The sequence below is a fragment of the Oncorhynchus keta genome, chromosome 13 (assembly GCF_023373465.1).
Source record: "Oncorhynchus keta strain PuntledgeMale-10-30-2019 chromosome 13, Oket_V2, whole genome shotgun sequence".
Lineage (NCBI taxonomy): Eukaryota > Metazoa > Chordata > Actinopteri > Salmoniformes > Salmonidae > Oncorhynchus > Oncorhynchus keta.
The window spans coordinates 48,760,367-48,782,777 of NC_068433.1; the positions used below are offsets into that span (position 1 = coordinate 48,760,367).

General features: G+C 43.3%; 2 protein-coding genes across 19 annotated transcripts in view; both read right to left on the minus strand.

The window, feature by feature from the left end:
• Positions 1–9,306: 9,306 nt before the first annotated feature.
• The window catches only part of LOC118392586 (liprin-alpha-2-like), a 247,539-nt gene continuing 234,434 nt past the window's right edge, over positions 9,307–22,411 (minus strand). The window contains 9 exon segments of the mRNA XM_052460483.1: positions 9,307–9,460; positions 10,236–10,319; positions 13,656–13,809; positions 14,181–14,249; positions 14,686–14,861; positions 15,522–15,619; positions 15,726–15,901; positions 16,096–16,131; positions 18,457–18,522. Of these exon segments, the coding sequence (XP_052316443.1) occupies positions 10,261–10,319; positions 13,656–13,809; positions 14,181–14,249; positions 14,686–14,861; positions 15,522–15,619; positions 15,726–15,901; positions 16,096–16,131; positions 18,457–18,522 (834 nt within the window). The 3' untranslated portion in view covers positions 9,307–9,460; positions 10,236–10,260.
• On the minus strand, positions 18,524–20,744 carry LOC127906833 (uncharacterized). 18 transcript variants are annotated; one of them, XM_052460481.1, is made up of 4 exons: positions 20,584–20,744; positions 20,071–20,127; positions 19,273–19,842; positions 18,524–19,158 (listed from the first exon to the last, which is right to left on the minus strand). In XM_052460481.1, the coding sequence occupies exons 1-4, from the start codon at positions 20,713–20,715 to the stop codon at positions 18,973–18,975; spliced, it is 945 nt and encodes a 314-aa protein (XP_052316441.1). In that variant the 5' UTR covers positions 20,716–20,744; the 3' UTR covers positions 18,524–18,972. The 18 variants fall into 18 exon arrangements, 15 of the variants coding, with proteins under 15 accessions (XP_052316441.1, XP_052316435.1, XP_052316432.1 ...); XM_052460475.1 differs by having other exon boundaries at positions 20,071–20,241; XM_052460472.1 differs by lacking the exon at positions 20,071–20,127 and adding an exon at positions 20,413–20,469 and having other exon boundaries at positions 19,273–20,013.

Genomic DNA, 22,411 nt, shown 5'->3' on the forward strand with positions numbered 1-22,411 from the left:
ATGGGATCAGACAGAGTCCAGCAGCCTTCCAATTCAATTCCATTCCCATTTTTGTGTTGCCCAAAGATTGGTTATCAATCAATTAATAAAGCACTGTAGATCTATACTTTTCCCATGGAATTGGGTAGAGGTGCAGGTGGCCTTCAAAACACCCAGAGATGTTCCAAGGTGTTTTATTCTCTGTGCTCTAGTATCCACTAACAGCCCAAATGTACCTGGTTATGTAAGCAGACCATAAAGCCCTGGGCATTGTTTCCCTTCTGTTTAATCGGCGAGTGCAACTATATTGGGCCATTATATTGGTTGTCTCTGCTCATCTCTGTTCCCGGCTTTAATTGCTGTCTGAAATCTATGCCGCAATTACAACGACTGCTGCTAACAGCGTGAATTTAAACGCAACGCTGCTGCCACAGCTCAGTGGGTTTATTGTGTAATCCTCACATGTTCCCATTTAGAGAGGGCTGTCACGGTCTACATGTGTTGCTAGAATCTGCCGTTTCTGCACTGATCTATATGTGGGCTGAGCAGACACACACAACTACTCTGCACAGGTTTATTGATCTCTATCCACATATATAAAACATGTGTAAACAGAGCTGTAAACATACGGTGGGCATTCTACACCATGCCATCTCCCTGCTTCCACACTCGAGGAGGAAGCAGAACATTGGCTGGTTTGTTGTCATTGGTCACTGAGGTGGCTGAGGCCACTGGCTGATAGGCCTTGAATTTTGACCAGGCAGGTGGGACCGGGGCAGACGTGTCCCCCTTCTGTGTCTCCTATTGGGGGAGACCTCAGTGTTGGCCATCAGCGTTGGCCGTCAGCATTGGCCGGAGGTAGAAGGGCTTTTCTCCCCTCCAAGCAAAGAATGCCTTAAGATATGGATAGAAGCTTAGTCCAAAATGCTAGCGAAGAAAGTGAAGTAGGTTAGAGTGCTCTCACATTCAGACATCTCCATGACAACGGGATACAATGATGAGGATATAGCAAGAAAACTATTTGCGGTGGTGACAATTGGTTATATTCTCTTCTCCTATCCTCCACCAGAGCCTCCCCTGTGTGATGTGTCACCTCTTTGATGGTTCTGCTGTATTTAGGTTGGAACCAGGGAGACAGAATAGACAGAGATATCTCAGTGGAAAGTGGAGCAGCTGTGTAGAGTGGAGGTTGGTTGTGTGAGTCAGAGAGCCCATAGGAGCTGTCATAGTTCTGGTAATGTAGGTTAACTGTGCTCACAGGAAGAACACATGGCTCAACCACAGCTTTAATGACACGCATGAAACTGACTTTTACTCCACTTAAAGGTATGAATAATTGGTTCTCTTTTGCACATTCTGTGAAACGTTTTATGGTTGTGTGGGAAAAAGTTGAGATTGTGACGTTACATTGATCTTTGAGGACAACGCGCATGCGTGTGTATGTTTCTATGTGTGTGTGTGTGTGTGTGTGTGTGTGTGTGTGTGTGTGTGTGTGTGTGTGTGTGTGTGTGTGTGTGTGTGTGTGTGTGTGTACGCACGTGTGAATGTGTGTTTATAAAGTGCATGTGTGTTGCAGAGATAGCAGAATAGTGTGGAAGTTGCATGAGTTGTGGCATTAAAAGTGTAAAGTCTTAATGATCTCACCCTGTATGCCCTCTGTCCTCTTTCTCCCTCTCTCCTTTCATCAGAGAGTGGCTCAGCCATCACGTCCTCCTGTATTGGTCTGGGAAACTCTCTATCTCCCCCTGCTGGTCAGGCTGGCAAACCCATTCCAGGATACAATGGTGAGCACTAACATGTCTTTCATTAAGCAGAACTATCCAAGTGCTTGAGGATGGTTGGAGTGGGGTCCTTTTTTCAAACACCTGAAAAAGCTTTTTCCTGCAATCTAGAGCCATAATCACTGATGCTTAATTTTATGGAACATTTAAAAAAAAAACTCTTTATATCTAAGCAGAAAAGCCTCTTGAGCTGTCTGTATCCTCCTGAATGGTGTTTTATTTGTATTTTTAAATAAACTAAATATGCTTCTCTGCTAAAGTCTGGGTAAAAGATTGAAAGTCTACCAACCTTGCCAGCAGGCATGCCAACTAAGGTACACTATATATACAAAAGTATGTGGACACCCCTTTAAATCAGTGGATTTGGCTATTTCAGCCACACTCGTTGCTGCCAGGTGAACAATATCGAGCACACAGTCATGCAATCTCCACAGACAAACATTGGCAGTAGAATGGCCTTACCGAAGAGCTGTGACATTTTTTTTCTCCCTAATTTCATGATATCCAATTACGATCTTGTCTCATCGCTGCAACTCCCCAACGAGCTCGGGAGAGGAAAAGGTTGAGTAATGTATCCTCCGAAACATGACCCATCAAACCGTGCTCCTTAATACCTGACCGCTTAACCCGGAAGCCAGCCGCACCAATGTGTCAGAGGAAACACTGTTCAACTGATGACCGAAGTCAGCCTACAGGCGCCCGGCCCACCACAAGGAGTCGCTAGAGCGCGATGAGCCAAGTAAAGACTCCTGGCCAAACCCATCCCTAACCAGAACGACACTGGGCCAATTGTGCACCTCCCTATGGGACTCCCGGTCACTGCCGGTTGTGACACAGCCTGGCATTGAACTCGGGTCTGCGATGCAGTGAATTCAACTGATGCGCCACTCGGGAGGCCTGAGTTCAGTGACTTTCAACGTGGCACCGTCATAGGATGACACCTTTCCAACAAGTCAGTTTGTCAAGCTTCTGCCCTGATAGTGTTGCCCTGGTCAACTGTAAGTGCTGTTATTGTGAAGTGGAAACATCTAGGAGCAACAATGGCTCAGCCGCGAAGTAGTAGGCTACACAAGCTCACAGAACGGGAACGCTGAGTGCTGAGGCACGTAACGCATAAAAATCGTCGGTCCTCGGTTGCAACACTCACTACCGAGTTCCAAACTGGAAGCAACGTCAGCACAATAACTGTTTGTTGGGAGCTTCATGAAATGAGTTTCCATGACAGAGCAGCCAAGCATCGGTCTGGTGTGGTGTGAAGCTCGCCCGCCATTGGACTCTGAAGCAATAGAAATACGTTCTCTGGAGTGATGAATCACGCTTGGCGGATGCCAGGAGAACTCTACCTACCCGAATACAAAGTGTCAACTGTAAAGTTTGGTGGAGGAGGAATAACGGTCTGGGGCTGTTTTTCATGGTTCGGGCTAGGCGCCTTAGTTCCAGTGAAGGGAAATCTTAATGCTACAGCATACAATGACATTCTAGACAATTCTGTGCTTCCAACTTTATGGCAATAGTTTGGGGGAAGGCCCTTTCCTGTTTCAGCATGACAATGCCCCTGTGTACAAAGTGAGGTCCATACAGAAATGGTTTGTTGAGATCGGACCTTGACTGGCCTGCACAGAGCCCTGACCTCAACCCCATCAAAAACCTTTGGGATGAAATGGAACACTGACTGCGAGCCAGGCCAACCTCACTAATGCTCTTGTGGCTGAATGGAAGCAAGTCCCCACAGCAATGTTCCAACATCTAGTGGAAAGCCTTCTCAGAAGAGTGTAGGCTGTTATTGCATATTAATGCTGTGGAGGCTGTTATAGCATATTCATTTTCGAATAAGATGCTCGATGAGCAGATGTCCACATACTTGGTCATGTAGTGTAGAACTATCTACTCCAACTTGATTGATAGCCTGAAATGGCTTCTTAGGTTCTCCCAACCTCATAACTAGGTACTATCTGGGATAGCTAAAGTCAACTTCATAACTTTTATAGGTGGCTAGTAGTATTCCAGAGAAACAACAACAACACATTTACAAAAACAAAATCTGTATTTTTTAAACCGGACAAATATGAGGGGGCACGTGCCACCTATGGGCATGACTCCTCTGGAACTATCCCAAATGTTCTGAAATAGTCCATTTACGTGACCAGTATGCAGAGAGAGACACTGCTTTTCAGGCTCTGCAACTGTTACATGTCGTTGTCAAATACAAAAAAGGTATTAATGTCACACTGTAATCATTTTAACATGGGGACGTTTGAGAGGAGTCCAGGGGTATTGGCTTGGGAAAAGAAAAAACACACACCATCAATACAAAGGTTGAACTTCAGAGCAACCCACGTTTTGACATCCCACATCGCCCACTGCTGAAATATAAGCCCTATAAATCTGATTTCTATGCACCTCTCTCTTCTCTAGTCAGTGTGATCGACGATGATATGCAGCAGGTGACGCCAAGGACCCTGGGAAATATTGTGGTGAGGTAAGCCAGCCGCATGGTCATGGCCACACCTCTGTGAGCAGCTAAGTCATTCTGTTATCCTCTAGTGACTCCCCATCCCGCATGAGGGAGCATAATCATCGACTGACACTAATTAGCATAATGCAACGGACATAAATATTCCTAGAAAATATTCCTATTCATGAAAATCACAAGTGAAATATATTGAGACACAGCTTAGCCTTTTGTCAATCACCCTGTCATCTCAGATTTTCAAAATATGCTTTACAGCCAAAGCTAGACAAGCATTTGTGTAAGTTTATCGATAGCCTAGCATAGCATTTTGTCCAGCTAGCAGCAGGTAACTTGGTCACGGAAATCAGAAAAGCAATCAAATTAAATAGTTTACCTTTGATGAGCTTCGGATGTTTTCACTCACGAGACTCCCAGTTAGATAGCCAATGTTCCTTTTTTCCAAAAATAAAATTTTTTGTAGGCGAAATAGCTCCGTTTGTTCTTCACGTTTGGCTGAGAAATCTCCCAGAAATTGCAGTCACAAAAATGCTGAAAAATATTCTAAATTAGCTCCATAATATTGACAGAAACATGGCAAACGTTGTTTATAATCAATCCAGGACCGATTGGAATAATGGCTACCTCTGTATTTTACCGATAATCACTCTGGGAGCCATCAGGTGACCAGTTGCGCAATGTAGCCGCTTACGCGTATTCTTCAACATAAATGCGTAAAACTACGTCACAATGCTGTAGACACCTTGGGGAATACGGAGAAAAAGTAATCTGGTTGATTGCCCATTCACTGCTCAATAGGGACGCATTGGAACGCAGCGCTTTCAAAACATGAGGCACTTCCGGATTGGATTTTTCTCAGGCTTTCGCCTGCAAAATCAGTTCTGTTATACTCACAGACAATATTTTTACAGTTTTGGAAACTTTAGAGTGTTTTCTATCCTAAGCTGTCAATTATGTGCATATTCTAGCATCTTGTCCTGACAAAATATCCCGTTTACTACAGGAATGTTTTTTTTCTCAAATGAAAATACTGCCCCCTAGTCACATTTTACTGCCTCTGTCACCTGGAGTAGCAAACCTTTCTGTCTCTGCATCAGGGATGAACACACAGGGAGATAGACTCACACACACACACTGTCACGTTTAGAAACTCGAGCACAGTAAAATACGTCCTGTTTTCTATCTGTTCAAAATAGGAGGGTGGAATTGTTTTATGGAAATAATGGACTTTGAATCGATCATACAATGTATTTTTTCTATCACCCAGGGCTACATGCAGCACCACCTTCTCCATACAGACTGGTATCCACTGCAGTAGCTCCCTCAGGACCTGAGAGAGAAGTGTGTGTGTTGGGAGCTGATTGTGTGAGCCGGGTCACAGCGAGGGCACATCAGTCCTTCCTCCCCATTGTGCTCTTACCTGTTACCTGGAAATCACTCCCATCTTCCATTCGCCACCTCATTGTTATTGCTGCCACTGTCTCTCTACCAACAAGGTGGATTACAATGGATTCAGCCCGAGCTGCTATGGAGCTTTTCATCAGAGAACAAATAGCCACAACTCTTATAACCAACCCTTTTCTCTGTTTAAGAACTAACACCTTTAGCTCTGAGGTGAATTGATAATGGAGAATCTCTCTTCCAGAGTCAAGATGGGAGGCATCAAAAGTCTTTTCTTATCGTGCATTGTGTAAATGAACCTTAGGCAATGTTATTGCCTTTGAGTGGCGAGGATCTCATGCGCTAAGAAAAAGCATCAGTGCCCTAATTGAATTTGGTTTGTTTTGTTGCTTCAAAGGCTGTTTTGTGTCTGAGTGTGGAAGTGCATTCAAAAAAGGGTGACAGCCTCATTAGGATATAAATGCTGGCGGTTGAACCATGGAACATTATTAGGTCTTGGTTTGTTCATTTCCTCTCCGGGCTAGAGCAATACCAGGGGTGCCCTAGATCTGGCTGCAGTCAAAGACAGACAGGGAATCTTCTATACTCTTACCAACAGTACAACCTTTAAAAAAAAATCTATTCCAATTTTGTTCAAAGGTTATTTGTTCTTGATGCAACTACAGTACACAAACATGCTGCTTTGTACATGGGTGTAATGCAGACAGGGCTTGAACTTGGATGACCCTCCTCAAGAACAGTTGGGGGTGATCGAGAGTGAACCTGAGTAAACAAAGGCTCAGTCACCCTGTGTGTGTGTGTGTGTGTGTGTGTGTGTGTGTTTCACATGGAGGGTCAGGTCAGGCCCAGCAGAAGCTCCATGTCTGAACCCACTAAGGTGTAGTGTAATAGTATCCACTACCTCAGCCCCCCAGCTCTTTTATGAACCTTATAGACTGACAGGCTTATCTTTCTAATTCAGACGCTTGCTAAACCCAAAGTATTATACAAGTTTAGATATCCTGGAGTATCTTGTCTCCCCATAGAAAAGCAGTGCCTCAGACATCTTGATGACGGGGGGGGGGTTATTGGGTTCATGGGTAAGAGAAGACAAGCCTAGACCTCCTCTGATATTACAATTCTAAAGGAACTGTTGTTTTGTTGCATTTGTTGTTAGCTAAAGTTGTTGTTGGATGTTATTTGTAGCATCACAGAGTATGGCTCTTTGTTCCCTCTGTGCCACTGTAATAGTCCTCACCGTGACTGGCATGGGGATCCAGCTGTCCCACGGTGTCACCTCACTCACTCCTGCTGTCTGTTGCGTGTCAGACACTAGTCTCTCTCACCCACACACACACCCCGTCTCTCCTCTCCTCCAGGCTGCCACTACCACCAGGAGCAGCTTTATCTCTGTGGCAGAACCAGGAGCTTTTCAAGCTCTACTTCACCAAGTTCCCTGTAGGTGATCTCACCTTAGATCTTATTCATGTTTTAGCATCAGATAATAATTCACCACGTGTGTGTGTGTGTGTGTGTGTGTGTGTGTGTGTGTTCACTGCTTTGGATTTGTCACATTACTTACCAATATGCATAATGACTTTGGATTCTATATTTCAACTTTAATAACCATGTAATTCATGGGACAGGTAGGTGGATGAATTGTGCTGGCCAGTGATGCCATCTAGTGGTTCCAATGTACTGTATGATTATACACTGTGAGCACAAAACATTAGGAACACCTGCTCTTTCCATAACAGACTGACCAGGTGAAAGTTATGATCCCTGATTGATGTCACTTATTTAAAGTCCACTTCAAATCAGTGTAGATGAAGGGGATGAGACTAAAGAGTTAGAGTGATTTTAAAGCCTTGAGACAATTAAGACATGGATTGTGTACGTGTACCATTCAGAGGGTGAATGGGCAAGACAATTTAAGTGCAACGCTGCTGGATGGTCCACTACCCAAAGGACATCCAGCCAACTTGACACAACTGTGGGAAGCATTAGAGTCAACATGGGCCAGCATCCCAGTGGAACGCTTTCGACACCTTGTAGAATCCATGGCCAGATGAATTTAGGCTGTTCTGAGGGCAACTCAATATCAGGAAGGTGTTCCCAATGTTTTGTTCCCAAATTAATTACTTAAACAATGTGATTTTCTGGATTTTCGTTTTAGATTCTGTCTCTCACAGTTGAAGTGTACCTAGGATAAAAATGACAGACCTCTACATGCTTTGTAAGTAGGAAAACCTGAAAAATTGGCAGTGTATCAAATACTTGTTCTCCCCACTGTATATAAATAAAAACAATTTGGGGGGGGGGGTCGTCATTGTAAATAAGAATTTGTTCTTAACGGACTTGCCTAGTTAAATAAAATAATTGTCATGTTTATTTTATATCTTATAGTTTAATATGATGAATGAACTCTTCATACTCGAGCTCTGAAGTGAAGCAATGAGTGGAAAATAGTCATTTCAACAGCTACTTCACTGACAGTATTTTTTTTATTGGCAATGAAAATTTGTTTGATCACCACTTAGTTTTGACCAAAATACAATTAGTAATGAATAAAAAATGGACACAAAATAAAATGATTCTTTGTTTGTGCAAATTGAGGATGTAAAAGTCAACAAAAAAGTCAAACTTGATCGAGTACTCCAGCAGAAATAACTCAAAGACAGGTAGGAGGGCTGTATAATAGGTTTCCCTGGCAACTCAGACAAAAACAAAGAGTTAACAGTTACACCAATGTCACAGCAAGCAACAGGTTTGTCATTAAAATTCACCTCACTTCGACATGTTCATATACACTCTACGCACACTGAGTTAAGCAGTCTGTCTTTCAGTTATTTCTCAGCTATGCTGAGTCGGACTCCACGGCAAAATAAAAAGAGTCCAGCTTGAGTTTATTCATGTATGGCTTTATGGTCAAGGTACTGTAGGTGAGTGAGATCATCTGATGAAGAGTGTTCCTGCTGTTAGTTGATCTCTGAACTGAGTAGCTTCAGAGTGGAGTCTGTCTGTGGCTGTATCAAAGTGCTAGTCACATCATCAGTAGACATCACAGTGCGTTTCTGTGTCCTCCCAGAATGCTTTGCTATGAGATGGGCTCCGTCATGATTGTGAGGTGAGGGGCTGTGGCTGTGGCTGTGGCTGTGGCTGGTGACTCAGATACATGGGGCTGTACACGCCACTAGAGGGAAGGCTTTACCAGCTGGGGGGGGGTCGGGTCACATGGCGACCAGATGGACAGTCTCTCCAAGGTGAAAACACAAATTTATCAGCACAATGGAAAATAACTATGTACAAAATGGTCTCTCGTGGAATGATGGAGAAATGTTCAAAGAGCAGCATAGTTTAACCAAGGTCATTGACTTGAAATGGGAAGGGGGGGGTTATTTGCACAAACTCTGAATATCTTTTTTTTGTAATATAGATGTGTATATATTTATATATATATATATTAAAAAAAACCTCATATTTATATTAATTTACAGATAACCTACACATCTCCTGGTAGAAGAAATACACAGTACATTATGCTTCAACAAGTTATTGTACATGTAAAAGGTAGAAACGGTGACAACAGGACAGATTGAAGGAAAGTAGCACCGGCAGCTGCTGCCCAGGTCTCAGGGGGCCTTGACTCGTAAGTGCAGAGGGGGGGGGGGGCGGATTGACAAGAGGCACCCCTCTCTGCCCCCCTTTTTCAGGGGTAGTTTGGGTGGGAGGGTAGGTAAAGGGGGTGCTTCTTGGCAGTGCGTCTCGTCAGAATGTTTGTTCCAGGCAGGATGACCCATCCAGCAGCTCCAAGGTACAGTAAGACCTTCTCTACATACAGTATCTGGACCTGAAAGAGAGGAGGGAGGTATGGTTTAAGTACACTGTGAAGCTTTATCCACAGTGACAGTGCAGTTGTCATGAACATGGATTTGATCATATGGGAATTATTGTTGACATTACTAATTGTGTAACATTATCTCATTTGAGACAGATTCCCGTAGCTGCCATATCTCTCTACCTTGGCATTCAGGGGTATTCATGTATTTATTAGGGATCCCCATTCATTCCTGCCAAGGCAGCAGCTGCTCTTCCTTGGGTCCGAACACATTAAGGCACTTACATCACATATAAAACAGTACATCATTTAACAGTATTACACCACTACATATCTACAATACAAAATGTATATTACTGCCATACTACCTGTGCGTGTCTCTTCACAGTCCCCGCTGTTCCACAAGGTGCATTTTTATCTATTTTTATCTGATTCTACTGCTTGCATCAGTTACCTGATGTGGAATAAAGTTCAATGTGTTCTGTGGCTGTAGTTGTCTGTGCTGGACAGAGATTAAAGGAGGGACAACAGAGTGAGGCCGCCTCATGCTGCTGCCTTTGACTCCTATCATCTGATCATGGATGCCTGCACTAGAGCAGGGACTCTCCTCTCCAAGCAAACATGGTTATTTGTAAAGACAAGTAACCCTCTCACCCCGTTCCAATTTCTCACAGTCATTTGCTGTCCCTGAGCAGAACGACAGATGTAAGAGAGAGGGAGAGTTTGTGCGTGAGCATGTGTGTATGCGCAACTGATAGCTTGTACAGGGATAATGTGTGTGACTTACAGCTTACAGTCTCTCTTCTCCTCCCTCAGCAGGAGTAGGTCCTCACTGTAGAGCTGTCCAGACGCTGCACTGCTAAGGGGCCAACTGTAGGGGGAGACAGAGACCCGTCAGTTAGTCACTGAGCTTCAACACCCAGAGTGGGCCCAGGGTCAGTAGATAATGCTATCCAACTTACTTTATGCCCATAACAACTGACACAGGATCAGCTCCCATTGCCCACTGTGAGAGGGACAAACAAATGAGAGAGACAAACAAAACGGACTCTAAACCAGTTGATAAGGGCTAGGAGAACAGTAGACCATACTGTGGATACAACACACTGCACACACATGGGAACGAGGTTAGTCAAAATGTCAGCTAGCAAAGCCAAGGCACATTGCATCGCACACTCAGAGGAGGAGTGCACGTGGCCATTTTGAGTGAATCACACCTCGCACAGGAACAAGTCTGTTAATGTCATCACCACCACAGACCAGGGACCACAGATAGAGGCAGATACAGGAAGGCAGCTCGATTACACTGGGGACAGAGTGTTAGAGAAGAACTCTGGTCAAAACCTGCAATCAGATGTCAGCGATAGACTTACTTGTATCAGAAGTTGCGTCCATAGTTCTGGCATAATGAAGCCTGCTGCACTACAGTTCAGCTATAACTCACTGGGCCACAATCACAGACGCAAGTTTCAATACATCTCTCATTCCCTTGAAAACGCAACGATTTTGACCAGCGTCCTCTTAACAACAGGGCGAGGAGCGACACAAACCAGCAACTGTAAAACATCCATCTTTTCCATCATAAATATTTATTACAGGGCAACTAACATAACATAAAACTAACATAGCTCAGATAACATAAAACTAACATAGCTCAGCTAACAAAACTAACATAGCTCAGCTAACATAAAACTAACATAGCTCAGCTAACATAAAACTAACATAGCTCAGCTAACATAAAACTAACATAGCTCAGCTAACATAAAACTAACATAGCTCAACTAACATAGCTCAACTAACATAGCTCAGCTAACATAGCTCAGATAACATAGAACTAACATAGCTCAACTAACATAAAACTAACATAGCTCAACTAACATAGCTCAACTAACATAGCTCAACTAACATAGCTCAGCTAACATAGCTCAGCTAACATAGAACTAACATAGCTCAACTAACATAGCTCAGCTAACATAGCTCAGCTAACATAGCTCAGCTAACATAGCTCAACTAACATAGCTCAACTAACATAGCTCAACTAACATAGCTCAGCTAACATAGCTCAGCTAACATAGCTCAGCTAACATAGAACTAACAAAGCTCAACTAACAAAGCTCAACTAACATAGCTCAGCTAACATAGCTCAGCTAACATAAAACTAACATAGCTCAGCTAACATAAAACTAACATAGCTCAGCTAACATAAAACTAACATAGCTCAGCTAACATAGCTCAACTAACATAGCTCAGCTAACATAGCTCAGCTAACATAGCTCAGCTAACATAGAACTAACAAAGCTCAACTAACAAAGCTCAACTAACATAGCTCAGCTAACATAGCTCAGCTAACATAAAACTAACATAGCTCAGCTAACATAGCTCAGCTAACATAAAACTAACATAGCTCAGCTAACATAAAACTAACATAGCTCAACTAACATAAAACTAACATAAAACTAACATAGCTCAACTAACATAGCTCAACTAACATAGAACTAACAGCTCAACTAACATAGAACTAACATAGCTCAACTAACATAGAACTAACATAGCTCAACTAACATAGAACTAACATAGCTCAACTAACATAAAACTAACATAGCTCAGCTAACATAAAACTAACATAGCTCAGCTAACATAAAACTAACATAGCTCAGCTAACATAAAACTAACATAGCTCAGCTAACATAAAACTAACATAGCTCAACTAACATAGCTCAGCTAACATAGAACTAACATAGCTCAGCTAACATAAAACTAACATAGCTCAACTAACATAGCTCAGCTAACATAGCTCAGCTAACATAAAACTAACATAGCTCAGCTAACATAAAACTAACATAGCTCAACTAACATAGCTCAGCTAACATAGCTCAGCTAACATAAAACTAACATAGCTCAGCTAACATAAAACTAACATAGCTCAGCTAACATAAAACTAACATAGCTCAACTAACATAGAACTAACATAGCTCAACTAACATAGCTCAACTAACATAGCTCAGCTAACATAGAACTAACATAGCTCAACTAACATAGCTCAACTAACATAGAACTAACATAGCTCAACTAACATAGCTCAACTAACATAGCTCAGCTAACATAGCTCAGCTAACATACAACTAACATAGCTCAGCTAACATACAACTAACATACAACTAACATAGCTCAGCTAACATACAACTAACATAGCTCAGCTAACATACAACTAACATAAAACTAACATAGCTCAACTAACATAGCTCAGCAAACATAGCTCAGCAAACATAGCTCAGCTAACATAGCTCAGCTAACATAACTCAGCTAACATAGCTCAGCTAACATAGCTCAACTAACATAGCTCAGCTAACAGCTCAGCTAAAATAGCTCAGCTAACATAGCACAGCTAACATAGCTCAGCTAACATAGCTCAGCTAACATAGCTCAGCTAACATAGCACAACTAACATATGCAAAGGGGATTCATCGCTTTAACTTCAAGGGTGCAGCAGCAGAGGCTGCAACTAACAACTACTGTGCTAATAACAGTAACCTGAGTAACAATTACTGGACACACAATATGTCTACAATAACAAACGGACAACCTGGACAAACAAATGGCCACTCTTGTAGTTGGCATCAGGAGCAGAACGAAACAGAGCAGTAGAGGTAGAGAGAGAAGACAGTTGGAGAAGAGAAGAGGTACGGTAGGGTGGACAGCAGGAACCGGGGAGTTTTGGGGGGCGTAAAGGCACACAGGCCAACAGCAGGCCACATGGTATCGCTCCAGTATATCTGACCTTGAAACCAGTCCAAATACATGTCGTCAGGACTGTCATCCAGCGCCTCATAAAGCACTGCACACAGAGCAGCAGTCCCAGGGCAGAGGAAATACAGGTACAGTCAGCAACATGCTCCACCCATACACCCATAGATGAGAGAGAGAGTGATGGGGAGAGAGCTCCAAGTAAAGAGAGGGGCAAGAGGACCTCCCCAAACTCTAACACAGAAATTAAATGTATCCAGGTACAATCTTAATCAAATACATTTTGTGGCAGTTAGCTATGTTTGTTAGTGTTTGATGAGTGCAATCTACCCTGAAACTTGGCATTTTTAGCAATTCACATTCATCCATGCTAAGTGCCCTAAACTGAATGCTTTTGAATTGTTATGTCTACTTTGTGGGGGTCTTGGCCATGCAGGGGGTGGGAGAGGGTGGGAGAGCTCACCTTCGGGGGGTAGCCTACGGGAGTGTGAGCCGGTGGTGACGCGGAAGCCAGCGGGGAGGGTCTCTGCTGAGCCGGGCATCATACTGATCCCATGGACGTCCCGCGGTGGGAACTGCCTCCTCCACGATGGCCCCCGGAGGTCATTATCTTCATACTGACGGACAGACACATGAACATGTTAGGGATTGCGTTTAGAGATGGAAGCCATTATCTTATCACCAAATAAACTAGTCTGAGAACAGCTTGTGTCTGCATATAGTGTTTATAGTGTTAGTGTATAGCTAACAAATATGACTCATTTCCCAAGGCCCCTTATATTTATATCTCAAACCAACTCTAAGACAATATGAGAGACAAATGAGTGATGGGTGGGAAGTGGAAACCGAGGACAGGTCTGAGGTGCAGTGAGATGGTGGAAAACAGAGTAATGATTGACAACAAACCCAGGTGTGTGTGTCTGTCTGCCACGGCCCATCACCCATGGTAACAGCGGGGCTAGCTGTCCGGGTGACAGGAGTCACTCACCTCGTCCAGTCGTCTCTCAGTGCCCAGGGCTAGCAGGTTATTATATTCCCTCTCCAGAATCTGACGTGCCTGGGGAGAGGAAGGGGAAATAGGTCTTATTAGGTACATTTGAAATGGAAGTTGTAGGTCTCTTTATTTGGGGCTCCAGACGCTTTCAGTCATTTTGATACCAAGCTAGCATGACCAAACAGCTCTCTGTTGACCTACTGGTCTGGCACTCAGGGTATTATTAGACCTGTTTGAGATGGAAAGACTGAGAAATTAAAAGATGTGTTTGAAGTGTATCCTCTAAATCATTTATTCTGTCCTGAAAATCTAAAAAAGAAACAATTGAAAACACTGTTCAATTTAACATCATAATTCACTTGCTTTTAGAGAGACAAGACTACGGACACGGACTCTTGGAATGAAGATGTTAATGTCGTCCTCTTACGCTAGTATATTATGCATCGCCCTCTTGTGGCATAACTATGCTATAGCGTGATGCGGTGCAGAGGGATCTGACCTGAGTGCTTTGGTTGGGGATCTGGATGAGCAGCGCCAGGCTGGTGTGGTCAAAGTTGTCATCGAGGGCGACCAGGGCCCCGTGCACGCCGCTCTCCAGCAGGATGTTGGCATAGTCCTTTAGGCCGATGCTCTGGACCCAGCGAATCACCCGCTCGTTGCTCCACACCAGCACGTCTGGGGCACACAGACATGGTATTACAGTAAACACAACATGGCTGTTTGGCCACAGACAGAATATTTCCATGTCTGGTTACATGATGAAGAAAACCTCTGGGCTCTGCTAGATTGGTCCTTACTGACCATCACCTCCTAGCTCTATGACCGCTTGGCTATATTCCACAATAGAATGCAATACATACTGTAAAGTAAGTGCGCTTCCACAAGTATTATTTGCCTTAGCAGATTACTAACGAGATTGTAATTAGACACTACTAGAATATATTTTTGCTTTACGGTCTTCATAATCGTTCCAAGAGCAGTCTTTAAAAGAAAAAAGTCCACCCAAAAACGATCTTTTGGTATTTGTTTCATTAGTCCATTGTTGACATAGTCCCAAAATGTTATGCTTGTCACCAATCAACTTTTGAAGATACTGTATTATAACTTTAAAAATACAGAAATCATCCCCATATGAGGGATTTTGCATCATATGATCCTGCGTTTTCCGTCATATGATACTAAATGCTTCATACGGGGATGATTTCTGTGTTTTGAAAATTAAATATCTTGAAAATGTGATTGCTGATAAGCAAAACATTTTGGGACTATGTCAACAATGGACTAATGAAACAAATACCAAAATATCGTTTTTGGGTGGAATTTCCCTTTAAGTACCTCTCATTTCATGCTGGCTGTGCTCTCTGCGTCTCTCCAGCTCTTTCCTGTCATAGTTGAGCTTCTTCAGACCCATGATACCATACTGCAAACTCGTCCTACAGACATGGGAACATTATAAAAGCCACTTATTACCACAAAATGAGACTAAACACTAAACTTTCTGATCAAATCCTACATCATGCAGGAGGAGGGCAGGTGTACCTGTGAAAGCTGTCCACCATTTTGAGATGCACCCGGAGGTCCTTCTTGGTGAGGTGGTCCAGCATACGGGCGTCCACCAGGCACTCCATGAAGTAGCTGCGGTACTGAGGTAGTCCTAGACTGGGCAACCACTCGTTCCCTATCCACTCATGGTTCATGTCACCATACGCTAGAGTCTGACAATAATGACAAGGAAACAATTAAGTACTGTAGCCCATTGTTCATCTGTACACAATTTTGAGGTTTAAAAGTAGCCACATAGACAACTCTGGTGTGTGCCTAGTTAAACAAAGTTTAAATAAAAATAGAGTAACTCTAAATAATCTACAATTCTACTGTTCTAATCCATGAGAGACCGCAAATCCTTTACCTGCGCCCAGCTCCCCTCCTCGGACTCCCCGGACCTCTGTCATTGGTCAGGCATGGAAAAGAAACAGTAGCAATATGCATGAGAACATAATAGCAACAGGTCACTGGACTTCATCTACAGTCCAATAGTCTCTACTCTAGCATCAGAGGCTCTTGACTTGCTCAAGCCAGAGCCAAGGCCTCAGAACGTACAGTAGAGGTCTCCCTCGCATATATTCCCCGAACAAACTATTCACATCTAAAAGTAGAACTCCATCTAAATATGCATGAAAAATCACTATTCGAGGGAGGGAAAGTGGCCTGTGGGATTTATCTGCAATCTGAGAAGGGAGAATGATTTCCCCCCTTTAGCGTGTGAACTGAACTGGCCCCACGGGAGAGTAACACAGTTATCCCTTTAGTCCTGGCCTGGGCTGAGCTGCTGCCAGATTACATTTGATTTGGAGACGGGCGCTGCTGCCACATTAGGCCAATCCAACCCCATTCGCACAAAACGCCTGGCACAAATGAGAGCCTTTTCCCCCGTGGTTCGCCCTCCGTACAATGGTGCTGAGTTGGCTATTAGCCTCATTGTGCCCGACATGCAGGCTGTATTAGAGGCAGGGAGAACAGTGGAACAAAGAATAACCTTTATGTTCAAGCTCAAAGAGATCCATAATTACACGTACAGTATAGTACATAGCTGTCTGTGTCCTAGGGATTGACATACAGTATAGTACATAGCTGTCTGTGTCCTAGGGATTGACATACAGTATAGTACATAGCTGTCTGTGTCCTAGGGATTGACATACAGTATAGTACATAGCTGTCTGTGTCCTAGGGATTGACATACAGTATAGTACATAGCTGTCTGTGTCCTAGGGATTGACATACAGTATAGTACATAGCTGTCTGTGTCCTAGGGATTGACATACAGTATAGTACATAGCTGTCTGTGTCCTAGGGATTGACATACAGTATAGTACATAGCTGTCTGTGTCCTAGGGATTGACATACAGTATAGTACATAGCTGTCTGTGTCCTAGGGATTGACATACAGTATAGTACATAGCTGTCTGTGTCCTAGGGATTGACATACAGTATAGTACATAGCTGTCTGTGTCCTAGGGATTGACATACAGTATAGTACATAGCTGTCTGTGTCCTAGGGATTGACATACAGTATAGTACATAGCTGTCTGTGTCCTAGGGATTGACATACAGTATAGTACATAGCTGTCTGTGTCCTAGGGATTGACATACAGTATAGTACATAGCTGTCTGTGTCCTAGGGATTGACATACAGTATAGTACATAGCTGTCTGTGTCCTAGGGATTGACATACAGTATAGTACATAGCTGTCTGTGTCCTAGGGATTGACATACAGTATAGTACATAGCTGTCTGTGTCCTAGGGATTGACATACAGTATAGTACATAGCTGTCTGTGTCCTAGGGATTGACATACAGTATAGTACATAGCTGTCTGTGTCCTAGGGATTGACATACAGTATAGTACATAGCTGTCTGTGTCCTAGGGATTGACATGAGTGACACCTGCAGTGACTAATAATCCTGCAAGCTTTAATCTTGAGACAGAACCAATAGGTTTCAAATGAACAATTTCGGGAACATACTGTGTCAGTTAGCAGACCTGTATCTGATTTGATGTAGCTTCTTACACCAGTCTTGTAGGGTGAATCCTATGTACAATCAGCTGATCACTGTCAGCTTTAAAAGGATGACATTGCTAATGGAAAAAAAATAGCATTATGTCTTGACATGTGCTGTATCTAATCAACATCTGGCTGAAAAGTACCATAAACACGGGTAATATAGGGTAACTACAGTATGGTACCCAAGGGCAACGCAGCTCCCTGAACCATAGCAGTAACACCAACACATACTGGGAAATATAGGACAGTGCACCAGTCATTACAATTAAAAAGCCTTCTTTACCCATTATAATGAAAGGGAGAACTGAGAATGGATGTGATGTGATGAAGTCTAAACACATTATCAACAAACCTACTGTTATACAATCTCCCTACCCTCCAAATCCTATAGGGGGAAAATCATGTTTTATTGTCACATACACCAGATAGGTGCAGTGAAATGTGTTGTTTTATAGGGTTAATACCCCTGGAGCAAATCAGGGTGAAGTGCCTTACACAAGGGCACAATGACAGATGTTTCACCTAGTCGGCTCGGGTATTCAAACCAGTGACCTTTTGGTTACTGGCCCGATGCTCTAACTGCTAGGCTACCTGCCGCCCAGTCCTCAGTACAGGCCTCTTTAAAGCAGCCATTGACAAGTCTCAACACTTCAGTGAAAGCAAGTGAGTGGGAGCAGAGAAGAGGTAAAAGGAGAGGAAGGACTAACCGTTTTGGAGGAGGGTGCTGCGAGGGTCTCCATTTCCTCGTGGGTCACCCATACATTGCCTGACGGCTAGGAGTGCGGTGCCCAAGAGAAGAAGACAGCAGCAGCAGTAGTCCGCCAGGAGGGGCAAGCAGTATTAAAGAAGAAGAGCAGCACCACTGTAAGCCAATAGTGTTATAGCATCATGGTCAGATGATGAGCAGGCCTGCCCCTCTGGGGTCAAAGGGCATGCACAGTACACAAACAAACACAGACACAAAACTGATTGAGGTAGAAGATGTCCTTAACCACAGATCTAGGATCAGATACCCTGTCCCCATCATAAACTTATCCATTAAAGGGGTGAAATACTATCTGATCCTGTATCAGTGGTTAGGGGCAACTTCTGACTTTGGATAGACAAAAACAGCACATAAGACAGGAGCAGCCCACCTACACAGGTGCAACACATACGGGCCAAAGCAACACATTTACCATGCATGACAAGACTGGTTCACCATAAACTAGTGTAGTAGTGGATTAGTACAGGGGTTTGGAGCAAACAGACATAAATACAAACATGCATATCCACCTCTGTCTAGTTTGATATACCTCAGTGTACCACACTGTTAAACCCCTTTCTAACAGACTCTGTCTAGTTTGATATACCTCAGTGTACCACACTGTTAAACCCCTTTCTAACAGACTCAGTCTAGTTTGATATACCTCAGTGTACCACACTGTTAAACCCCTTTCTAACAGACTCTGTCTAGTTTGATATACCTCAGTGTACCACACCATTAAACCCCTTTCTAACAGACTCTGTCTAGTTTGATATACCTCAGTGTACCACACTGTTAAACCCCTTTCTAACAGACTCAGTCTAGTTTGATATACCTCAGTGTACCACACTGTTAAACCCCTTTCTAACAGACTCAGTCTAGTTTGATATACCTCAGTGTACCACACTGTTAAACCCCTTTCTAACAGACTCAGTCTAGTTTGATATACCTCAGTGTACCACACCATTAAACCCCTTTCTAACAGACTCAGTCTAGTTTGATATACCTCAGTGTACCACACCATTAAACCCCTTTCTAACAGACTCAGTCTAGTTTGATATACCTCAGTGTACCACACCATTAAACCCCTTTCTAACAGATTCTGTCTAGTTTGATATACCTCAGTGTACCACACCATTAAACCCCTTTCTAACAGACTCTGTCTAGTTTGATATACCTCAGTGTACCACACCATTAAACCCCTTTCTAACAGACTCAGTCTAGTTTGATATACCTCAGTGTACCACACCATTAAACCCCTTTCTAACAGACTCAGTCTAGTTTGATATACCTCAGTGTACCACACTGTTAAACCCCTTTCTAACAGACTCAGTCTAGTTTGATATACCTCAGTGTACCACACTGTTAAACCCCTTTCTAACAGACTCAGTCTAGTTTGATATACCTCAGTGTACCACACCATTAAACCCCTTTCTAACAGACTCTGTCTAGTTTGATATACCTCAGTGTACCACACCATTAAACCCCTTTCTAACAGACTCTGTCTAGTTTGATATACCTCAGTGTACCACACCATTAAACCCCTTTCTAACAGATTCTGTCTAGTTTGATATACCTCAGTGTACCACACCATTAAACCCCTTTCTAACAGACTCTGTCTAGTTTGATATACCTCAGTGTACCACACTGTTAAACCCCTTTCTAACAGATTCTGTCTAGTTTGATATACCTCAGTGTACCACACCATTAAACCCCTTTCTAACAGACTCTGTCTAGTTTGATATACCTCAGTGTACCACACTGTTAAACCCCTTTCTAACAGATTCTGTCTAGTTTGATATACCTCAGTGTACCACACTGTTAAACCCCTTTCTAACAGACTCTGTCTAGTTTGATATACCTCAGTGTACCACACCCTTAAACCCCTTTCTAACAGACTCAGTCTAGTTTGATATACCTCAGTGTACCACACCATTAAACCCCTTTCTAACAGACTCTGTCTAGTTTGATATACCTCAGTGTACCACACCATTAAACCCCTTTCTAACAGACTCTGTCTAGTTTGATATACCTCAGTGTACCACACCATTAAACCCCTTTCTAACAGACTCAGTCTAGTTTGATATACCTCAGTGTACCACACCATTAAACCCCTTTCTAACAGACTCTGTCTAGTTTGATATACCTCAGTGTACCACACCATTAAACCCCTTTCTAACAGACTCTGTCTAGTTTGATATACCTCAGTGTACCACACCATTAAACCCCTTTCTAACAGACTCTGTCTAGTTTGATATACCTCAGTGTACCACACCCTTAAACCCCTTTCTAACAGACTCAGTCTAGTTTGATATACCTCAGTGTACCACACCCTTAAACCCCTTTCTAACAGACTCTGTCTAGTTTGATATACCTCAGTGTACCACACCGTTACACCCCTTTCTAACAGACTCAGTCTAGTTTGATATACCTCAGTGTACCACACTGTTAAACCCCTTTCTAACAGACTCTGTCTAGTTTGATATACCTCAGTGTACCACACCATTAAACCCCTTTCTAACAGACTCTGTCTAGTTTGATATACCTCAGTGTACCACCCTGTTAAACCCCTTTCTAACAGACTCTGTCTAGTTTGATATACCTCAGTGTACCACACTGTTAAACCCCTTTCTAACAGACTCTGTCTAGTTTGATATACCTCAGTGTACCACACTGTTAAACCCCATTCCAACCCATTCTAATCTGTTGTTGATTCTAATTTTAGCAGCCATGATTGCTGTGCTTTGCAGCCCCACTGGATCAAGCTGTCATGACCTAGATAAGAACACTTGAGGGGATGACAATCTCTATTAAAGACACCGTACTAAAGGGCTGCTCATGCATGCTTGTTTCACACTATAGAGCCGAGCCAAGTCCAGCTGTGCTGGGCAGCACAGTACGGTTCGGGTCGGCCCCATAGGGTGAATCAGACGTCACTGTCTGTGAGCTTAAAGGCAGCAGAATAACCAGTCCTGTGACTGGTCGAATAAAGAAGTTAGCTCCCTACCCCACCTTTCCCCGTCAGTGTTCTGCTTGTCAGACACTCCCCCTGCATTTACAGGGTTGATTTACCCGGAGTGTAAACTTAAAGTGGTCATTTGGTTAAGAGGGGCAGGGAACTGACCACCAGTCACAGCAGGGGGAACCAGGGCAGAGGGGGTCTATAGAGTCATATTCCCAGAGTTCACTGCTCCTTGATGAAAGATTCAGTTTAAGTGTGTGTGTGTGTGTGTGTGTGTGTGTGTGTGTGTGTGTGTGTGTGTGTGTGTGTGTGTGTGTGTGTGTGTGTGTGTGTGTGTGTGTGTGTGTGTGTGTGTGTGTGTGTGTGTGTGTGTGTGTGTGTGTGTGTGTGTGTGTGTGTGTGTGTGTGTGTGTGTGTGTGATAAAGCTACATAGAATAAAACAGTTTGTAGCATTAAGCTCAGCAGGTTCCTCAGAGGTTACATGAAATCACCATGACAACTCGGAGCTGTGAAACAGACTGAGGTATAAAATAACTGTTGGTAAATTAGAGTAAATGCTGCAGAGCTGAATTAAGTGCATGAGCTGACTGACACTACTGAGAGATAAACAAGCCGGCCTTAAACGGTTTCCTCCCATTCTCTCCAACATTCAGTTACCAACAAAGGATAGAGATGCTACACAAGTCAGGTTCTCTGACTGTGAAGGCGTTACAATGCAAATTAGCAGAAATAGCTACTTGAGTGTCTTTACCCTTGAAGACTATACCGTCTATGTGTGTGTATGCATGCATATCGGAGTTCAGAACGTGCCGTAAGCTCACTCAAAATGTCACCGGAGGAGCTATCGAATAGGATGCTTTTTCTATGGCTCGATGTGTTTGTTGTCAAGCAGGCGGTCACGTGTGTTGGTGTGGTAGAGGAGCCTGGTTAAAGCCCAGTCAGAGGCAGGTTCAG